The sequence below is a fragment of the Cololabis saira genome, chromosome 21 (genome assembly GCF_033807715.1).
Source record: "Cololabis saira isolate AMF1-May2022 chromosome 21, fColSai1.1, whole genome shotgun sequence".
NCBI lineage: Eukaryota > Metazoa > Chordata > Actinopteri > Beloniformes > Belonidae > Cololabis > Cololabis saira.
This window is the reverse complement of record NC_084607.1, coordinates 22,302,557-22,323,063: the sequence shown is the minus strand read 5'-3', so window position 1 is coordinate 22,323,063 and position 20,507 is coordinate 22,302,557. Positions and strand designations below refer to the sequence as shown.

Sequence of the window (20,507 nt, the reverse complement as noted above, 5' to 3'; positions counted from 1 at the left end):
TAGAAACAGTTCAGAGGATGAAAAAGTGGTTTTGGATGTGAAATAACTTTGTGTGAGATCTTTAAATGCTGTTGATTAGCAGAGCCCCATTACAGGGCAGATGCGATGTAAGAGCAGAAGCCTCAGAACAAGCTGGTAAGTAAAGGGTTAAATCAGAATTATTTGGTGTTAGAGATAAATATCATTTGTTAAATCTACTGTTTTAAATTAAATACCATCAGCCATATCTAAAATGAAAGGAGCCTCTCTTCATTAATGTTTATTTCTAATCTTCATAAACAAATCTGCTTCCTCATAACTGTGAGTGCTTGGTTTGAAATTTTTAGTTTTAATAGTGATAATAGTTATAATAGTATAACTCCAAATTTTCAGGGAAAATGCTGTGTTCATGAAAGACCCAAATACTGATAATCAGAACAATGTTTCCCCACAATGAATCGAGACACATCCGGAGCAACATCTCCATGAGTTTAATTGGTTTTTAAAAATAAGGCTATGATACTTTTTTAGCAAACATTTACTATGAGGGAATGCCGTCACGGCATCCAGAGAAGCCTACGTTTATCAGCTGAACGTGATCAGTCTCTGAGAGTTTACATTTACACACACACACACACACACACACACACACACACACACACACACACACACACACACACACACACACACACACACACACACACACACACACACACACACACACACACACACACACACACACACACACACACACACACACACACACACACACACACACACACACACACACACACACACACACACACACACACACACACACACACACACACACACACACACACACACACACACACACACACACACTCCACTCGAAGCAGATCCAAAGACCAAACCAACATTTTGCAGTTAACGGAGCAGTGTTTTTATCAAAAGAAAAAAAAAAACATGCATAGCTTTATATGAATGTTTTGTTTGCACGCTTTGAAAAATGTCCAACATGATTACATGAATCTATTTTATTTAACCATTATTAACAATCATGTAAACTCATTTGACTATTTAGTTCACAATAGCCTCCTATGATATTTTGTTCATGTAGAAAGTTACATTCTGAGCCCGTACGGGCTCCATAACAGAGAAAATAAATACTGGAATGGCAAACACAATAGAAAGTTACTGCTTTGAAATGGACTTCTGACCAAACGTGGCCCGATATAAAAACAAATGGTCTCCTTTAATAGTGGCATTGTGTTACAGTGAGTCGTCAAATTACTCATTGCCTGATGGAAGTGTCTCACAAAAATAATACAGAGAAGAATATGAGCTGGAATGCCAAGATGACAACAAAAATAATGACTGTTACTTCTGGGATCGTCGGATGTAAACGTAACAACAGAACAAGGAATGAAAACAATCAGGAGTGACTCTCTTTAGTACTGCGTCGTCCCTGGCAAAAATGTCCCTTTTAGTTATTTTTCCCTTTTCCAGCCTTATTTCCAACGACACCCTGAAAACAAGCACACGCTCTGACATTGAGCAGTTTCGTGGTGTCTCGTCTACGAACCTTTGGTTCCCGGGACCTTCCTTTGCAAAAAAATAAAAAATATTCTAAATTTTGTTCCCTTTACACATGTATAACTCGCTAGTGCGGTTTCCATTACTTACATGTGTTCCTTCCAAACTCTAGCGACTAACATGTAACATTTTAAAGTGCCGACGAGCTGAAGCAAACAGGAAGCACTGAGCTGCTGGCACAGGCGGCATTTCTCCACAAACGCTACAAGAGTTGAGCTTCGACATGGCCAAGCAGGCACACAGTACAGGACTTCCTCATGCAGACTAATGCTAATCACAGGATCTTCAGTTTTGTTTCTGTTTTTTCTGTTTAAAGTGGGATTGTGTCAAGTACTTCTGAGTAGTTGGTGTTTTCACTGCAGCAGACAGCAGCCACACCACCGAGCAGCTCGTTCAATAGCCACCGGCTACCAACAATCAAATCTTTTACAAAAATTCAAGCCTCATAAATTTCATAGTTGATCCAGCAGAATCTGTATTAGATGTATTTGCTAGGGGGGGGTAACTCACAAGTACAATATTATCGATTCAATGGGCAATAATTTGATGTTTGCTAATATTACAAAATTTACCAAAACACAAAATGTTTGCAATCAATCTGACACGATCTTATTTGGCTCCGGAGCATGTAGCCCAAAAAAAGGCTGCATGTCTTTGCACACGGAAGGTGGAATTCCTCACTGGAGGAACTGTTTCTGAAGCGAACAGGGACACCTGTTCACCGCTTGCATTTTTTTTGGAGGTGTGTAGCTTTCGACTGCAGGTTACAGAATAACTACTCTTTAGTATTTCAAACAACCCCACGTAGTTAAAACCAAAATATCTCTTCAACATACCCAAAGTGCTTAAATATTCTTCACAGGACATAAAACAGTGGCAGCCTTCAAATACAACCATACAGCTATATTTTGGATTGTAATTAGACAACGTTTATGTAGTGTTTTCTTTGCACCACTCAACTGGAAGCTGCTGTTCTAATTAAAGACAGGCAAAACAGTCAAATGTTACGCCTTAAATTCTATCAAGTAACCGGATTTGAAGTATTTCATGTGTTAAACTGTGGGTTTTTCACACCCAGCCCAAACTGAATGTATCATAAAAAAATCTTCAATGCTGGAAATCGGTCAAAAATGTGTAGAAATGCGAAGAGAAACCACCTGCTCCTGTTTCACTCGCCACATAACTTCTTAAAAACACCCCTTTGTCCTTCCCATCTGAATCCTGTAGGATTCAAACATTTACCTGATCAAACAACCAATACAGGACCGTGTGAGCCCGTGTACACCAGCTTTTCCAACATGCCACCCAGCAGAAGGGACCGCCTCTGGACGTGCTCTTTAATTTAACATAAACAAAATCTTACCTGCTTCAAATTCATCAAGAATAAAATGTACAAAACATGGACTAAAAATAACTTTTTTTGTTTGTTTGTTCGTTTTGTTTCCTTACAAAGTAGTCATCAACTCAGACATAATGAACAATCGGTAAAAGAAAGGTAAAAACTTTGAGGAGGGCATGCAAGGTCGGTGGATGCCCCTGATGTTCACGCAACAATCTGTGATGTTTTTTCAGTCATGAGAAGTGTTGACCTGCCAGACGATCAGGTGGCTGCGCTCAGCCTTGGTGGGTGCCGAGTGCTGAGTGCTGGCTGTCGGCTCGGGTAAACCGTCCAGCTCACTGCCGTCGTCGCCTGTGGGGGAAGACGACGAGTCAGCCATAAAGCACATGAAGAGGACTGGCTCATATTTAAGAAAGTCTGAGCCAACTTTTTAAAAGTCAGGCTTTGTCAACATTCAAATGTAAGTTTTCACGGGCTGAAGTAAGAGTTGGATATGTCAGGTGCACACGCAGCGTGGTTTACCCACCGATTCTGAAGTCGATATAGCCTTCTCCTCCGCTCATCACCAGGAAGGTTTTGGGCTCAGAGGTTGCTGTGTCAGAGGATTCAGACGGCGGGTCATCAGAGCCTGAATCTGCACTTCCTGGAGGCGGCATCGCCTGACCTGTGACATTCACAAAAATAAATGCAGAAAAAAAACACACCTCAAAAAGGTTTTAAGCTGACAACAAATAAACTGAATCAAGAGATAAATGCAGTCCATTATCCCATAGCACCACTGACAGGCTCATATACAGTAGGTCCAAAAAATAATCATATTCGCTGGTTCATTTATTTGTGTATTAAAAACTACTGGAACTATTTCATAATTTCTATAATTGTTTTATAACCTTTTTCAATTGATAGATTAATGCTAGGAGAGCTGATCAAGTGTAAAAAGTATAAAGTGTGGTGTCTACGTGTCAATATCAGCTGCAGCTCCTGGGTTTCTAGCGTGTTGACCGGGTTGACTACTGGAAGTCTCATAAAAGGAGAATTCTTGTACCAAAATATGTTTTTCTTAAGAAAACTACTTTTCCAGGAGCAAAGAGACCTGCCACTGAGTAAATAGAGGTAACTAGATTTACTCTCTTCTGGCTATTCATCTTACCTTCGTTGTCTCCACCATTCCTGTAGCTCAGACACATTTGCAGATACATATGCAGATACTGTATCAAACTAAAAAGCCTCATCCAAACACATTTACAGTTAATTAGCTAAATGCTCAGCATTGCCTGACCAAAATAAGCTCATTCCTGTAGTTCTTTAATTATTGTTTAAAAGAAATGGTCAGGTCTTATTAGAACCAGGGTGATTGCTTTTGTAAACAATGAACAGAAAATCTCCATTATGTTTTCAGAGACTTCAAAATAATAATCTAAACCACTTGGCTAGAAATACTTTTGCAAAACTGCACCTCACTTGTTTGTCTGTTCTATTACAAAGCAGTTATTTAGCAGTTGCAGTCCAATATTATTATGGACGGAATAAAAAGCAGTGCCTATTGTGAAAATTTCCAATATTTTTCTGTTTTTTTTTTTTCAGCCTAAAATAAAATAGTGTACAATAGACCAGGCTTTCTGGAGTCTGTGGGCAGGAAGTGAAAGCAATTTAATCCTGAAGTAGTATTTTTTGTGCGGATGTCTTTTACCTAAGTAAGTAATCTTTATTTGTCAGTATACATCTTTGCAAACACACAACAAAATATGTCCTCTGCTTTTAACCCATCACTAGTTAGACTAGGAGCAGTGCTCTGCAGTTTTGGGTGCCGGCAACATTGGGTTAAGGTCCCCTGAGCAAGGCTGCAGAGAGGTTCATCTTGGTTGCCATCCCAGGGGCTTGAACCTCTGTAACCACTAGTCTACCACTCCCCCCCCTTCCTCTTACCTGGGACAGTCACAAAAAACTTGACTGCATCTCGATGTCCATGGAAACAAAGCTGGGCGTGGGCCATGGAGCAGTACGGCACAAAGCTGCCTGACACGGCCCGGTCTGAGCCGTCATCACCGTAGACCCGCACGGCACTACCCGGGCGGTTTGGCACGATTCCTGCTGTCATGTTAGCTGAGGAATCGAAAAGGAGAATGTTTAGAAAGACCCGGCAATGTCATGGTGCACATATCAGCTGCTTTTGTCTCTGTTACACAGTTACAGCAGGACTGCTCATAAATAACTCTGGCTCCGACATGTTCAAAGTAGGAAATGTATCAATAAGATGGTTAGTGCAATGAAAAATGTAACCCTGCAAAGAATTGTTGATGTTCAAGGACAACTGAACCAGCACATTTCCACTGAAATTTCCACTTAAAGTACAAACCAGACAAGAATTGTTATGCGAGACAGTGACTGAAGCAACAGTATCCATGGCAACTCGGGCCATCTTTAATTAAATAAGTTGTTTTAAAAAAGAAAAGCCACAATCACAAACAGTAGAGACAAAGAGTCTGAGACGGCAGAGAGAAGGTGAAGACATGTACTTTATGATAAGCAATGGAGTACCACAGTCTTAGTAAAATCAAATTAAAGCTGCATTTCATGACATCCACGTTTCTCATCATCAAATAAAGATCATTCTGGTTGGAAGAAGATTCAGTTTAGAAATATTGAAGACTGTTTGCAAAATCTTAACAAAGCAATAGTATCTGACCACCATTAACCATCTGGAACACAACCACACAGTAAAGCAATAGTATCTGAACTAAACCTCCTGCACTTACTGTAACGCTGAATTTCAGACATTTTAATAAGAAACATTTATGTTTTATGTTTGTTTTGGGGGTTTTTGTTTACTCATTGAACTGGTACTTTTAAGCTTGAGTTACAAAATGTAATCACATTTTCACTACTGATTTTTATCTATTGTTCTTATTTCTTTATTTTTCGTTTAAATCTTAAATCATTATGTGATGTTTTAATGTCTCTGTAAAGAACTTTGAATCACCATGTTGTTGAATTGTATCTTTTCCAGCAAATTATATGACTACAACATTTAGACAGTGCAAAGATTTTTGAAATTTAAAGTTTATACTTTACTTTACTAAAATCAACTGAACATTGACGGTGTACGAGCGTGTGATACCTTCAGACAGCGGTATGGAGATGATGACTCCATTTCCTGTCCCCACCCACAGTCGGCTGCAGGACACCACCAGAGCTGTGATTCTCACAAAAGAGAAACCCAGTTTACCAGTACCTGCAACATATGCAGAGCAGACGTCCGCGATTTAGGTCAATTTATTCAAGAAAAGAAGAGACAAATCCCTAATGAAACCATTATTAGTTAACTGCATTTGCACATGTATACAAAAACTCTACGAAATGAATTACATCCAGTATATAGAGCAACTTAAACATCCATGTATCATCTTCATAACTTCATCTGCTTTCATGCAACAACTCCAGCATTTTCTTCTAAGGGCATAGCTAAAAAAAACAATTGTACGTGGGTGAAAAGCTAGCAGTAATACCCAGCATCTTGCTGACGTAGGGCTCGATGTCCACGTCCTGCAGGTGCTGGTAGGTGTGGGCGTGAAATAAGCGTAGAGTTGAATCCAGTCGTATGGACACCCAGATGCCATCTCCGACCCAGGCCAGCTGACGCACCTGACTCTCCTTGCGAGGATGAGCGTCAAATGACTTCTGTTGACGGACAAGAAGTCGAGATCAGGAAACACAAACATGTTTCTGTTTTTTTAAATTAATTAATACATTTTTTTATAGTCGGCTGTGTTCATGTTGAGTCATTTACATCACCTCTATCCTCATGGCCTTGGGCTGGATGACGTAGATCTTGTTTCTGTAGCCGCACCACACCTTGTCATGGACTACTGTCATACAGCGGATGGAGTGGTGCGGCCGGCCCAGGTCTAACAGGTGATAGTTGGTCAGATCCCACCGGCCGTCTGCTTGGAGACAACAGGAAGGTGAGAAATGTCCCACGAAATGGGTCAGAAACAGCACCAACGTTTCAAAAATAAAACACTGCTTCACACATGCTTACCAATGCCTCTGTGGAAAATTGCCAATGTCCCATCAGCCAAGGCTACGAGAACTCTTCCTTTAACATGGCTGTAAGAAAGTGAGGACACTTTTTTTATTGTTTGAATGTATGTTTGAAATGTGAGTCTTTGAGGAAATACATGACCGACTATGTACTCACACGATGCTGAGGATGGCGTCTTTGAGCTTGATGGCGTGGAGACATTTCCTCCATCGAGCCACAGACGAGTGCACATACAGACTTAAAAATGAAAACAGAGACAGATGAAGAAAAGCAGATCAAAGTAACATTTTGGCTTTCAAACTTAAACATGATACACTAAGAAGATCAAATAATATTGGGTTACTTTGAGAGCCCAACACTTATAAACAATTTCAGGACAAATGCTACAACTCACTGCAAACATCACAAGGCACCTCATCTTTATAATCAATTGAAATTCCACTTCCATCAAATCTACCATCAGTGTTTGTTGTATAGGCACCAGCTCTTCTATCTTTTGGCCTAACAGCTCCCTCTGCTGGTTATTTCCTTGCTCACCATCCGTTCTGTGCTCCCAGCCACATCGTGGGGAGTGCGCTGCTCATCCTCAAGACCTCCCCCTCTGATGTTCCTGCGTCTTCTGGTAGGGACGGCAAACCATCGTGTCCAGAGCCTCTGAAAGAGGAGGATTCATCACACTTTGACAACAGCTGTCACGTGCCAATGTTTCGCCCATGAGCTCCACACCCTGTTGTTATTAAATTGCAAGCCAACTACAGAAGGAAAAACTGCTTATTCGTGTGCTGATTATATGCATGATGGGTTTTTTTTTGTGGTGTGTTAAGAACAGAAACAAAAACACTTTCATGTGAAAATGACTGAAACCCTGCAACAGTTTAAATTAATGTCCTAAATTCTCAACTGTGAACCTGGAATTGTTGAGTTTTGTCACAAGCCAACCTGTCGTGGTTTTAAATTAGTTTGGGGTATGACTTTACTCTGCCCACCAACAGATGGCACTATCCTGCCTGTCACCTGCCACCCTGCTTTGCTTTGCTGTACAAAAGCCACTTCTCATACTTGGGTACTTTGGCCCTTTTTGTTTAATCCAGAGATTAAATGTAAATGTAAATGGGGCTGTTGGAATAGCCATCTATTCACTTTAATTATTATTATATTACTGAACTAATTTACATTCAGAGATTAATTAAGTTTTGTGAATGTTTGAATTAATCAATATCACAAATGCAATGCAAGACAGTCCACACAGGCCGTAGCCCTGGCTGGTCTACGGCTTCTCCATCTAACTTGCAGTAGCTTCTCAGTTCACTGAGACTTCACAGTGCATGTAAATGAGTCTTACAGAAGCCCTCTTGTTCATCTGACCTATCAGAAACATGTGGGCCTGTATGGAGACTGAGATCTTCAGTCGGAAGATGTTTATTTGCTCCAGAGACGCAGCTAAAGATGAGAGGCGAGCTAACATTTTTGTGATCAAAGCCTCTAAAATATGGAACCAGCTGCCAGAAGAAATCAGGTCAGCTTGATCAAACACTTATTTTAAACTACACGAAAAACAGTGCTACATAATTATTACTATTATTATTAGTAGTAGCAGTAGGAGTCAGGACTGTTTTTTTTAGACTTTTTACATTGTACATAAGGAACTCGTAGACTGAAATCCACAGTCATAGTACTGATGGCTGATTTTGCACATGTCTTGAAAGAGAAAAAAAAAACATCTAAAGCACACGTTAAATGACATAAATCAAAGGGGGATTGTAAGATGTTTTTATTTCACCTTTGTATTTTCAAAAAAGTAAACCTTATTCATACATGTATTAACATACACACCTACATTATATTAGCATATACTGACAACAACGTCTCACCTCAGTGTTGCAGAAGGAGACGCGTCCGTGGGTCCCACTCCCAGCGGGTCGGTGAACACGTGCTCTGTATAGATCCCTGGCTGGTTCACATCTGCACCCTGATCCTCGTCTCCATCTGCACCCACTCCAGTGTTAGCTTCTGTTGCCTCTGTTGCTTCTTCCGCTGTAGGGATGCCGTCCTCTGCTGGACTGCCCTCTCTGGACAGCCCCACTGTGGGAATAACAGATCACAGGATTACATGGGATTCTCCACGGGAAAGGCTACGAAAGGTTAGCAACAACGACAAATTATTTATGAAGATCTGATGCATGGTAAGAAATTATGGAGGTTCTGGAGCTTTGGTGGTAAATCACAATGAATGCTTCAATATTCAAAGCTCTATGGGACGAGTTAGATCCACAAGCAACATCCAACATGCAGGACCAAACGAGCGTAGTGCACACACCGAGACCGATACAGGAGGAGCGTGAGAGCACACAAGTTATTATTATGTGCCAGATCAATGAAGGTGTGCACAAGAAAAGTGCCGGAAAGGGAATATAATGAAAGTGGAGAACCAACAGTGTCAACACTGATATGTGTGTGTGTCTGTGTGTGTGTGCGAGAGAGAGAGAGAGCGCATGTGCCCCTGCCTGTTTTTAGCCATCATTTATAACATTTTATGTATATTTTTTATTTTATGTATATGGGTGTGTTACTGTGTAGAGTAAGTTCCAGGTCAGGTGGACTACTCTGCTAAGTTACATGTATTGTGCATTTTTAATTGTGACTTCTTGTTTTATTCTGTTGCCATCAACCTGACAATGGACTGCCGATGAAAATTAGCCTGATGGCTATATCTGGCATATTTACTAATTTAAATGTTTATTAATATGCACTGTTCCTATTCTAAATAAATAAATACATAAAATAAAAATAAATAAATAAAGTGAAAAACAATCTTTTTTAGGAATAAATGTGAAAGTGGAGGAGTTCATAAATGACCAACTAAATTTGAAGTGCGAAAAAACTTACTTCAGTTTTTATACCTAAACTGAAAAGTAGATGTCCATCTAGTGAATAAATTAATTATAAATGATCTGTTTCTTTTGATATTGATATTCATTAGCGCCTTTTGGTTTTCACTTGGTGGATTCCCTGTTTTTATCAGTTTTGTACCGCTGAACTTCCTGAAATCACACCAGAGTTAACTTGGAGCCCCACTACCACGATACACTCTTCAGTTTATCAGGAAAACAAAACACATATTCTCTGCATGGACTTCCCAACAAAGACCTACCTGGGCCTGAGACGGCGGTGTGCTCGGCCGGCTGGTCGCCAACACCTGAGTGGGCTGTCTGAGGGACGGCGGTGAGCCCTTCTGCTGCCACGGTACCGTCGCTGCCTGTTGAGCCCACACTGGCCACACTGCCAGCTAATGACACCCCATCACTCTCTGGGTCTTGGGGAACCTCCTCGCCTGCTGGATAATCTGTATCCAACACACCTGTGGGGGGGACACCAGACACAAGACTTGTATTAAAAAATACATAAAAAACAGAATTGACAACTCAGAGAAAAGCTGCTCGTCCTACCTGGAACGCTGGCAATGCAGACGACGTGTGTGTTGCAGGCGTAGAAGCTGTCGAGCGTATCATTGGGCTGAGTGGAGTCCAGCACCGTGACCTTTGTGGAGGAGTGGGTGCTCATGCACACCCACACCCTACTGGACATGTCATCCTGAAGGATCAGTTCTCTCTCCGCTTTCTCCTGCTCCTTACAGCAGACACACAGAAATCAGTCAATGAGCCCACAAGCAGCACTTGATACATTTCTGGACTCATTGCCAACTCCTGTTTAAGCATTATAAATGGACCTAAGACTCTGAAATGATCTCAGCATCTTCCACTACTTATTTACCTTATTCTCCTGCTCCAGTTGGTCCAGGCTGCTCTGGGAACCTTTTGTCTGCCTGGAGAGCTCTGATGAGGGAACTGTCCTACCCCCGGACATGTTGACTCCCGCAGCACACCACAGCTAAGAGAAGAGACGGACAGCATGAACGTGTAGTATTAAAAATAAAGTAGCTTGTGAGGTTCTTTTTGTGCTTTTGCTGTTTTCTTTTCCACTAATGTACCTTCATAGAGCTATCCCTTTGGTCCAGAGGTGTCAGGTACACTGGTACTGGTAAGTTCATCTTGCTTTCCATCTGTCCACCATTTGCCACCTGTAGAAATTTTGAAAAAGTTGAAGGTCAGCAGTCATGTGGTGAGCTGCTGCAGTTTGCAGGGTACCGTGACATCGCGGACCATAGATGGTATAAAAAGAGTGTCATAGACAAACCACCTGTGACAATCACAGGTATCACAAGACTGGATCTGAAGCCTCTTCATTATTTTACGGGGAAATGGGTGGAAGAAACAAGCCTGGGAACCGGGGGTTCAACTCTGAGGGCCAAGCCACAGCTGGCTGCTGCAGCCTCGCTGGAAGCTGAAGCCACATTATCTTTAAAACAAGAGTTACTTAGCTCTCAGGTCACACAGATCACATGACAGGTTCACAGTATATGCAAAGCACTTAACAGCTTATGTGATGACATCATAGATTACACTCAGTCTGTCAATGAAGTACATAAAAATAAATTTATCCCCAGTTTATTTTCCATGAATGTGAAATCACTCCAGGGCAGAACAAAGCTATTTTTTGTACTAGACTGAAAATTATTTGAACATAAGGCTTAGGGCTGCAACTAACGAGTATTTTTATAGTGGATAAACATATCGATAACTGAAGCGATTATTCAACGAATTGTTTAACTCTCTGGAGTCGGCGGATGCACCGCCACGTCCAAATCACCTGACCCATTTACAAGGACGTAGCAGTGAGACGCATATTTCTAAATCATGTTGATAGACTGAGTAAAACCAGAATGTTTTTTTTTGCATATTGTCAACATTTTTGGTGCATAAAGAATTGGTAAAAAAGGCCCGTTCTCATAAAACTGCTGGGCACACGAGGGAAAACAAAAAAAAAACAAGACAATTATAAGGCAATACCCACCAGTTGATTGCTGAGGAAAATAGGAAAGTTATGGGAGTAAAAGAGACAGATACAGAGTTTTGAGATGCTGCCGCCAAGTGGATAAAAGGAGGAAAGACGCGGCCTGGAGATTTCAGGACTGTAAAGCCTGGGATATACTTGCTGTTGGTGCTTGCGTTCATGTCCGTTCGCGTGCACCACCAACCGGAACGTCGCTCGCGTAGTAGCGAGCTGGTGTCAGACCGGGACCAGCTGGTATCAGACCCGGACCAGCGCCACTCGCGGCCACAGCAAGAACTGCAGGTCGCGTACGTGTTCAGTGTCTTTTTGAGAACGTGCACGTCAACGCGTCAAATGAACGCAGGATACGCGTGGCGGCCATGACGCGTACGCATTCTGAACTTCAAGTATATCCCAGGCTTTACGTGACCAAATGTCTGTGAGGGACAAGAAATAGTTTTCCTGTGGCACAAATCGTTTGCGTAGCATCGTTTTTCGAAGTCCAAAAAACATGAGGTTTGCCTGCATTTTAATGTAAAAAGTGTTTTTCATTTGATTTCCTAAATTTGTACATGTTTTTGAAATTTACAGTCTACAGTATATTCTCATTCTGAGATATAACATTGGTTTGTTATACATGTTTATCATTTTCGCGCCAAAAAAACCCCAACATTTTCCCACGCTGATTTTACGTTTTGGTGTGATTTTAGGCCCAATGTGTCAATACAGTTTGTCAAAATGAAAAATATAAAGTAAATTAACAGAGAGGAGTTTGTTCTGAAGATAATGATACCAAACACAGCAAGGTAAACGGAGTTAAATTAAAAACAAGCCAAAACGGCCGATTAAATCCCAACACGCCAGAGGAAGTGCTGACAGAAGTGGAGTTCACTCTCCACCCTTAGACCGAGCGGTAACGACCCGGTTGAGAAGGATGCTTTTGTATCCCAGCATTTTTTTTATTAAAAACTAAAGAAGTTTTTTCAACTTTTGAATAAAGGTCAAATCGAGAATAAAGTTGTTTTTTTTTTCTCAAAAATGTTACAACCCATACTGCTGATCAACTTCACTGATCAACATCACTGATCAACTTCACTGAGCCATTGAAAAAGCAATGTACTTCCACTTATCTAACTTCTATTCAAACATGCATTTGCGTTTCCACCTTGTGTTTGCTGGGCAGGCTCCAGCCGTGAACAGTGACTCGCCCGTCCTCCTTCTGCATGTGGGCCTTGACCTGTTGATACCGGGCTTTCTTCTCCTCCTTGCGTGAAGGTGAGCTGCACTGATCCGCTCTACAAGAAGAACAGAGAGAAATGTCACCAGCGAACAGACACACAGCACTGCGCAAACATGTAGTTCTGACAACAACGCACCCCTCATTGACAAAATCGAAGATCTTGGACTTCTCTGTGGGGAACTGTGAGAATGTGCTGCTCCTCTTCACTAAGGTGCCCGGGGTGTTGTATTTTACACCAGACTGGGGCTCAACCTTCTTCATGACAGGGTTGCTGGAGGAGGAACTAAACAGTCTGCTGAAGCTGCGGGTGGTAAAGAGGAAAACACGTGACAGAAAAACAAAGTGAGAAGTCACCAACCAACCAGACGACAAAGAAACAATTATTACCAGTATTTACTTTAAAAAAACATACACTTTCCAACAAAACCCTTTACAATTCAATTCAATTCAATTCACTTTATTTATCCCCTAGGGGCAATTTGTCCTTGACATTTAGTTCCTGTACAACTGAGAATTCAATAATTATTTAAAAGTGTACTACTTATTAACCAGAAGTTCCCACCTCACTTTTTTCTCAAGAAAAGTAAAAACACCCCTAATAAACATTTTCAGTTTTTTTTAATTCATGTTATCTAACTTACATTTATAAATGAAATGAATGCAATTTTATCCAGTGATGCTTTAAAAAAAAATATATATTTAAAGATATATGACTGCGACGTGAGACGTGAGAGGACGCTGGCACTGATTGTTTGCCGCTTCTCCGTCAGAACTACGCAGCTTTTACCCATTTTTACCTATTTTTCTACTTTCAGTGTCAATGTTAGTTTTTAAAGAAATAGGTTTCAAAAAAGAAATATACAAATAACCGAAGTGACCATCATCTTATAGAAATGTCTTACTCCATATACTAACATAACCACCTTTATATATTTAAACGATTTTATTTTTAGGTGACAAATGGCTACTTCTAAAACTAGCCTCTAAAAGGGAAAACGGTTCATACTGGGGTGTTTACTGGATGCGATGTGTTAGTTCTTCTAGGTGTCGCAAACAAAATTTCGATCATTTGAAAATATACAAAACTTTACTTTTGGAACCATTTTTTTGATAGTTGAAAACTCACGCAGCCATGAAACACTGAATATATTCATAACAATTCAAGATTAACTAAAGAAAAAATAGATTTTGGAAAATACCCAAAAAGGTCAAGAGTGAGTCGTACTTTTGTGTTTTTAGCAGATAAAATTTGTGATAAAATGTGTTAAACTAGCGAGAACCTTGTAGACAATGTGCGTACATATCCCTATTAACAAAATTATAGGTTGTTTTTTTTTTAAGTTTATTGCGGCCCATTTTTATCAAATTAAAATAAGAATTACTTCGTTGACATTAGCTTTCTATGACAAGTATTATATGATTTATGCATGATTAAACCAATTTTAGTGGGTAATTAGATTTGAATAAACAGGTAATCCCCCACCTCCTAGTGTGTCAACATGCCCTTCTGAGTAGAAATAGTTATCTTCAAATCATGATGCGTTTATGGTTTGAATATCAACTATTTATCTCCTCTCTTTGACCTAAATAAAATGTGAGCTATGAGGTAACAGAGAATGGCAAAAAAGTACAAGTAATATGTTTAGTAATCTGTTATATACATAGTTTTAAAAAACACCCTTGAAGTTAAAAACTGACTTGAAGACTGAGGCTCAGTGCATGTATATATATTTGCATGTGAAGTCCCTGCAGCGCTCTGTGCGCAGGCAGAGGGGGAAATCCGCAAAAGACACGCAGCAGGCAGGAGCCAGAAAAGCTCAAGGGAACAAAGAGAGTCAAGTCTGAGACGTTTAAAGAAAACTGGTAAAAGTCAGATACTTTTATAAATGAAGAGCAGTTCTGGCTCAATGGAGGCCAAGAGAGAAGTTTGCTGAGGAGAAGTTGCACAAAATAATCTTTACCTACGGCTGCCAATTCAACAGCAGATCCTCAAAAAGATGAGAGAAAAGGATTATATTTGAATATTTTAGAAAAGATGTGAACTTTAGGGTCTAAGCCCTATCAAATCCAAGCCCTGACCAAAAAATACACAATATGGGAAAACTCACAACTGCCAGATGCTGGATCTCTTTTTTTCTGCAAAATTTGGAGCTTCTCTTGAAGCCCTGAAGAAGAGGACAAGATGACATCATGTTAGCTTCAGACTATACACACACGAGCAGAAGCTGAGCATGTACAAGCCTGTGCTGCCTTACATTTGAAGCATATAAGGCACTATCTTTAATTTGAGTAATAAGCAGTATCATCCATGCATATGCAACATTGCAGCTTCTTGTTTCATCCACTGCTCCTCATCTCCTCACCTGATCATCTCGGTCCACCTCACCGCTTCCTGCAGTTCCATAAGTCGCTCCTTGTACTGATTCCTCTCCATTAATACTCTGGCCATTTCCACTCTGGTGAAGCGTTTCCTCTGGGCTGTGGGTACGTCACTCTGCAGCAGCACACAATTAAACCCACAAAGAATTAGATCTGGGATTATAGGGCTGCTAGCAGGACGGACAATGCACATGTTGTCATGCAAGTGAAAAAAACTCACATCTTCTTCATCCTTGCTTTTCTGTTTCACCTCCTCCACCTCCAGTCGCACTCTAGAAAAGATTGTTCATTACATTTAGGAGATCTACAAGACATGCTGTATTATGTGGTTGAAAATTACAAATACTTTGATCATGAACCACATGTTTATTTTTTTTTGAAAAGAATGTGTTTTGATTTCAGTCTCAGTCTCTTCTGTTCAAGTGCCACCAGTGAACTGATGCATTTCACAGCACCAGAGTCACTCTGCCGTCAGGCAGGTTATTATTATGGACCTCCTCAGGAAATCAATGTACTCATGATCCCGTCTTACATGTAAGTGGCTTTGCGTTATTGTTTAGGAAAAAAACTGCTTCTTTTTTTGACAAGATCTTCGATCGGTTCTCCTGCTCTGACTCTTACTTTTTGAGATCTTCCTCCAGATCTTTGCTCTTCTCCTCCAGCTTGGTTTTGGCCAGCAGCACAGCCTCTAACTCTCCCTGCAACATCTCCTTCTCACAAGTCAACTCATCCACCTTCAGGATCAAGTCTTTATTCACCACATTCAAGGCATTCCTAGAAAAAAAAAAGAAAGATGTAAGTGCAAAGTATCTGCTGACTTACAGGCAGATTTAAAGTGTACCGCATCTACTTACTTTGTCTCAAGCAGCTGTGAATTCTCCTGAATTAGATTTTCAACTTCCCGGCCCATTCCTGAATAAAAGTAAGGGCAACATTAAAGATGTATTATGTGGAAAAATAAATAAATAAATAAAAACGCTCACATGAAACTGGGGCTGTGTCTACCTTAGCAAGACAGACTATTCACACTAAGAAACAAATCCTACAAGGCACAACGTTGGACGTGCAATATCTCCTACTGAGATATTTGCTACAGGAGGGGTCATACAGCAACAAACTACCACGACACACAAGACAACAGCACGCGTCACATGACTAACAGGAGGACAATGGATAGAGTGGGTGAGGTCTTACCAATCAAACTAAGGTCTGAGAAAACCATGCAATCCGAGTCGGGCGGAAAGAGAAAGGAAGAGGGAGAAAAAGAGAGACAGAGGGAGAGAGACATGTGGACACAGTTTGAGAACATGGAATGACCAAAATGATGCACGAGCCAGAGCTAGATAAATAGCTGCTGACTCAACAAGCAAAAACAAAAGAGCCGCTGCCAAGTTTCTCAGCCTTGTTACATTTGTACATTTGCCAATTGCAGCGGAGAAGACAAGAGGAAAAAACAAGGGCAAAACAATGTTTCAAACTGTAAAAACAATTTACAGCAGCAAAGGAAGCACTGTACTCCATCATTCATGCACCTAATCTTGAAAAAAAAAACAATAGTAGCCGAAGAAGTATAAGCTGTGCATAACTTATGCTACTATATGCCAACTGTTATCAAAAGTAATGAAGATGAAGCTCTGAGGTGGAACAAGGTGGATATGAGAGAAGGTGATCAATGAGTCAAAGTCAAAGGGGCAGTACAGAAAACTTTTAGGATGAGGAAAGGTTTGAGGTCATACACACCGGAGTACTCCACTGGGATTATGGACAAAAGGCAGAGAATGAGAGACGGGAGAGAGAGAGGCGATGTTAACGTGGGTAGATGGCTAACAGGGTAAAACAGCTGGACCAGAGCAGGGGGGGCGCCATCACAGCATGGAGCTAGTGCTGGAGTTACAATGCATTTACTATCGGTGAGACATTTGTGGCTGCTAATAGAGCACTAAACGCTTCAATTAGACAGCTTTACAGCTATGATGAAAAAAGAAAAAAGGAGGGATTACAGAGCTCAGTAACAATAACACTCATGCATGATGTTATACATTTATTTTGGTATAAAATGCCCTAGTTTTCACTGAGACAACAAGAGAATGAACAATTGTAGTCTACTAAAATGATGCATATGTTAGTCTGATTGCATGAATGAAAAGAGCAGAAATTGAAGTCATCATTTGGCCCACAGTTTTTAGTTTTCTTAAGAAGAGCTAAGTATGTCCCTTAGGGCAGCATTGTACCATAACCAGTTGCAAAAGAAGAAAAATGCAAGACTGAATAAATAGTAAAAAAGGAACACTTCCTTTTATTATTCCTGTCACATTTATGTTCTGCAAGTATAAAGGTCATTTTTAAAGATGCGTTAAATATTCTCAAGATCCTAGGAAGTTCAGGCCAATGACCCAGGTTAACCTTTGACTTTTGCAACGTTAGAACGATGCTGAAACCACAATGATGCTTTTAATAATTTCTTTATTTGGTGAGCATCCATGGGAAAATAGAGACTCAATTAACTGAGCCTCTGTGGAAATGAATATATTTTTGCAAATACGAGAAGACGAGATGCCAATAGTTTATTTTATAGAAAACAGTGCCAGTAAGGCCATATAAGAAACAATAACAGAAGTAGATTCTAGCCATTCATTTAAAATATTCCCACACAATCAAAATACACTCTCTTCAGGGGGATCTGACAGGACCACCGCAACATTTTTCCCCCTCACAGTATGTCACTGCTCCAGAAAAGAACATTTTGAACATGTTTACTCACCCAGCAGGTCAGCCCCTTCATCCACATCTCCTATGAGCCCCGTGCCTGCAGATGACAGCTCCTCAAAAAGAGAGTCTGTGTTGCGGTCAAATGCCATGTTCTCAATTCCTTTGGTAGGAGTACTGAAGGAGTTCAGAACAACAAGAGGTGATGTGTTGCTACAGAGTAAATTTTGATTGAAACACGAGTGCTGCTTCCATTACCTGCAGGGTTTCAATCCAATGAGATCCATGTCCAGCTCAGGTGTGGACTCGATGATGTCCTGCATGTCTGAGCTGTCCTCATTTTCAGGCAAAGCTGCACAGGACACAGAGCATGCAGGAATAAGAAGAGGAAGGCGGAGCTGGTAAACATTAAAATAAGTGTTGCATCTATAAGATGAAATTAGATAAAGTTTCTGCAATGATGCTAAACATTGACAAAACATAAATAACCCAACCCTACCTGCTGATTTGGATCTGGTCCCTGCTGCAGCCTGCACCTCTGTGCTTTTACTACTTCCATCCTCCTTCTCCATGTCTGAGGTGGTGGTGGACATCGGTGTTACTGACTTGGAGCCATTCGAGTCTGACAGCTCGTCCTGAAATCATTTACAGATGGGTTTTGATGGGAAAAAAAAGGAAAACCCTTGAAAAGGCTGGCACCAAAATGACGAGAAAAAAAAAGAAGAAAAACACAATCAGTTGACAAAAACACAGAAAAGACTTGGCCCACACAATGTGAAAGGAAGACAATAAAAGAAAATGGTCTGTGATCACACAAGTGTGATACAACAGAAAACTCAGGCCTCCAGTTTCTCACAACTACCACAAATATGAAGCGTCTGACAACAAGAAAAAAGATCAGTCAAAGAAAAAACCTTTAATGCAAAGCTTTGAAACAAGGATGTAGACTCTCTTTCAGTTCTAAGGGTTTATATATGAGGACATAAAAAACACCTGATCCATATAAAGTCTTGACTTATTACATGGTGTCATCGTGTACATAATAAAAAGTAAGTAAAAATGCAGAAGCCACATGTGAAATAGGAAGTAAACTTGAGTGCTTCTATAATAGTTAAGAGAGTAAAGTAGGAGCAGTAGCAGTTAATCAGGTGCTGCAAATCAAACACACTTGATTAACTAATCACCGACAAATTTGAGCTCGTCAAACTTGGGAAAACTTCTGCTTTTGTAAATTCACTTAAATGGACGAGTTTGTAGGTAGCACTGGTAGGGAGACAGCCGGGTTATCACGTTTTTTTTCCCCCACTTTCCAGACACTTCAGCGCCTCACTGCATTGACTTTGGTCAAAAAGAGCAGGAAAAAGACCTCGATCAGACCCACAGAGGAGAAAACGGAGTGTTTGCTGTCCTTGTTAGCATCGGATGGTTTAATCCTGGACATTTTTCAGGAGCATCTTAAATTGTTGACTGTGAGTTTCCATCCATCTTATCTACTGAGAGAGATCACCTCTGTTACCTGCTGATGCTGCATGTGACATCACCAGCACAGTTGTTGCCAGGCAACAAACAAAACCCTGTATATATTCCTAAGTATTTTACATTGGAACAACACATACTGTACATGTGCAGTTGTATTTACTTAATTTTTTGAACTTATTTTTAACTTATTTTTATGTCCTGATGGAAAAAGCATCAGAATTGAAAGAGGGTTTAACATCTCTTTTCACAAGACTGTATAAATTAAAAAAAGCTTACAAAACTAAAGATTACGAGAGGATCAAGACAGTTTTCACATGAAACCCATGGAGACAATAACACAAACAACACTTGAACACAAGGTTCACACAGAACAACGGACTGCGGAGGGGCTTGACACAACAGAAACTAACACAAACAAGAACAAAAATGGGGGTTTACTTCTACCTTTATGACACAACATGAATCCACAGAAGATCCAACTATTTTAGAAGAACTAAAATTAAGACCTATTCAGATTACAACCAACACTACACAAATTACAGCAGTAAGTGACTTCAGGCTGGCTTTCAGTGTCTAATGTTATTGTACAATGAAATGATGGTTAATGCTGAAGAGCGACATGAATTAAGCAAAAACTGCAAAGCAAAGTGAATAAATAAAATGCATGCGTTTTGACTGGAATGAAAAAAAAGATCAGAGGCCAGATGCAACCAAGCTGTTGTTGACTTTCAAGCATCACCATCACCAGCATAACTAGCTGCGTACATTCAGCTTTGATCGTGAACAATCCCAGTGTTGCTTCAATCCAGGACGTGGTTGCATTTGGCCCAGCGCGGGTGGTCTGTGAAGTGAGAAGCTATAGTTGCACACCGTGTGAC

The 20,507-nt window shown here is 40.5% G+C and overlaps 1 protein-coding gene across 10 annotated transcripts in view; it reads right to left on the bottom strand.

Annotated features, from left to right (window-relative positions):
* Window positions 1-726: 726 nt before the first annotated feature.
* The window catches only part of spag9a (sperm associated antigen 9a), a 32,864-nt gene continuing 13,083 nt past the window's right edge, over window positions 727-20,507 (bottom strand). The window contains exons 7-31 of one of the 10 annotated variants that reach the window (XM_061712717.1): window positions 18,650-18,785; window positions 18,409-18,502; window positions 18,206-18,327; window positions 17,185-17,196; window positions 16,299-16,356; window positions 16,066-16,218; window positions 15,665-15,716; window positions 15,429-15,559; window positions 15,174-15,230; window positions 13,202-13,366; window positions 12,991-13,120; window positions 10,924-11,013; window positions 10,707-10,823; window positions 10,382-10,562; window positions 10,087-10,293; window positions 8,807-9,017; window positions 7,473-7,589; window positions 7,092-7,172; window positions 6,933-7,000; window positions 6,686-6,837; window positions 6,400-6,571; window positions 6,012-6,125; window positions 4,820-4,996; window positions 3,420-3,557; window positions 728-3,244 (exon numbers count right to left, since the gene is read on the bottom strand). In XM_061712717.1, the coding sequence (XP_061568701.1) occupies window positions 3,123-3,244; window positions 3,420-3,557; window positions 4,820-4,996; window positions 6,012-6,125; window positions 6,400-6,571; window positions 6,686-6,837; window positions 6,933-7,000; window positions 7,092-7,172; window positions 7,473-7,589; window positions 8,807-9,017; window positions 10,087-10,293; window positions 10,382-10,562; window positions 10,707-10,823; window positions 10,924-11,013; window positions 12,991-13,120; window positions 13,202-13,366; window positions 15,174-15,230; window positions 15,429-15,559; window positions 15,665-15,716; window positions 16,066-16,218; window positions 16,299-16,356; window positions 17,185-17,196; window positions 18,206-18,327; window positions 18,409-18,502; window positions 18,650-18,785 (3,057 nt within the window). In that variant the 3' untranslated portion in view covers window positions 728-3,122. Of the gene's footprint in view, window positions 3,245-3,419; window positions 3,558-4,819; window positions 4,997-6,011; window positions 6,126-6,399; window positions 6,572-6,685; window positions 6,838-6,932; window positions 7,001-7,091; window positions 7,173-7,472; window positions 7,590-8,806; window positions 9,018-10,086; window positions 10,294-10,381; window positions 10,563-10,706; window positions 10,824-10,923; window positions 11,014-12,990; window positions 13,121-13,201; window positions 13,367-15,173; window positions 15,231-15,428; window positions 15,717-16,065; window positions 16,219-16,298; window positions 16,357-16,638; window positions 16,654-17,184; window positions 17,197-18,205; window positions 18,328-18,408; window positions 18,503-18,649; window positions 18,786-20,507 lie in introns of all 10 variants that reach the window. The other 9 variants (XM_061712714.1, XM_061712718.1, XM_061712716.1 and 6 more) reach the window with 9 other exon arrangements.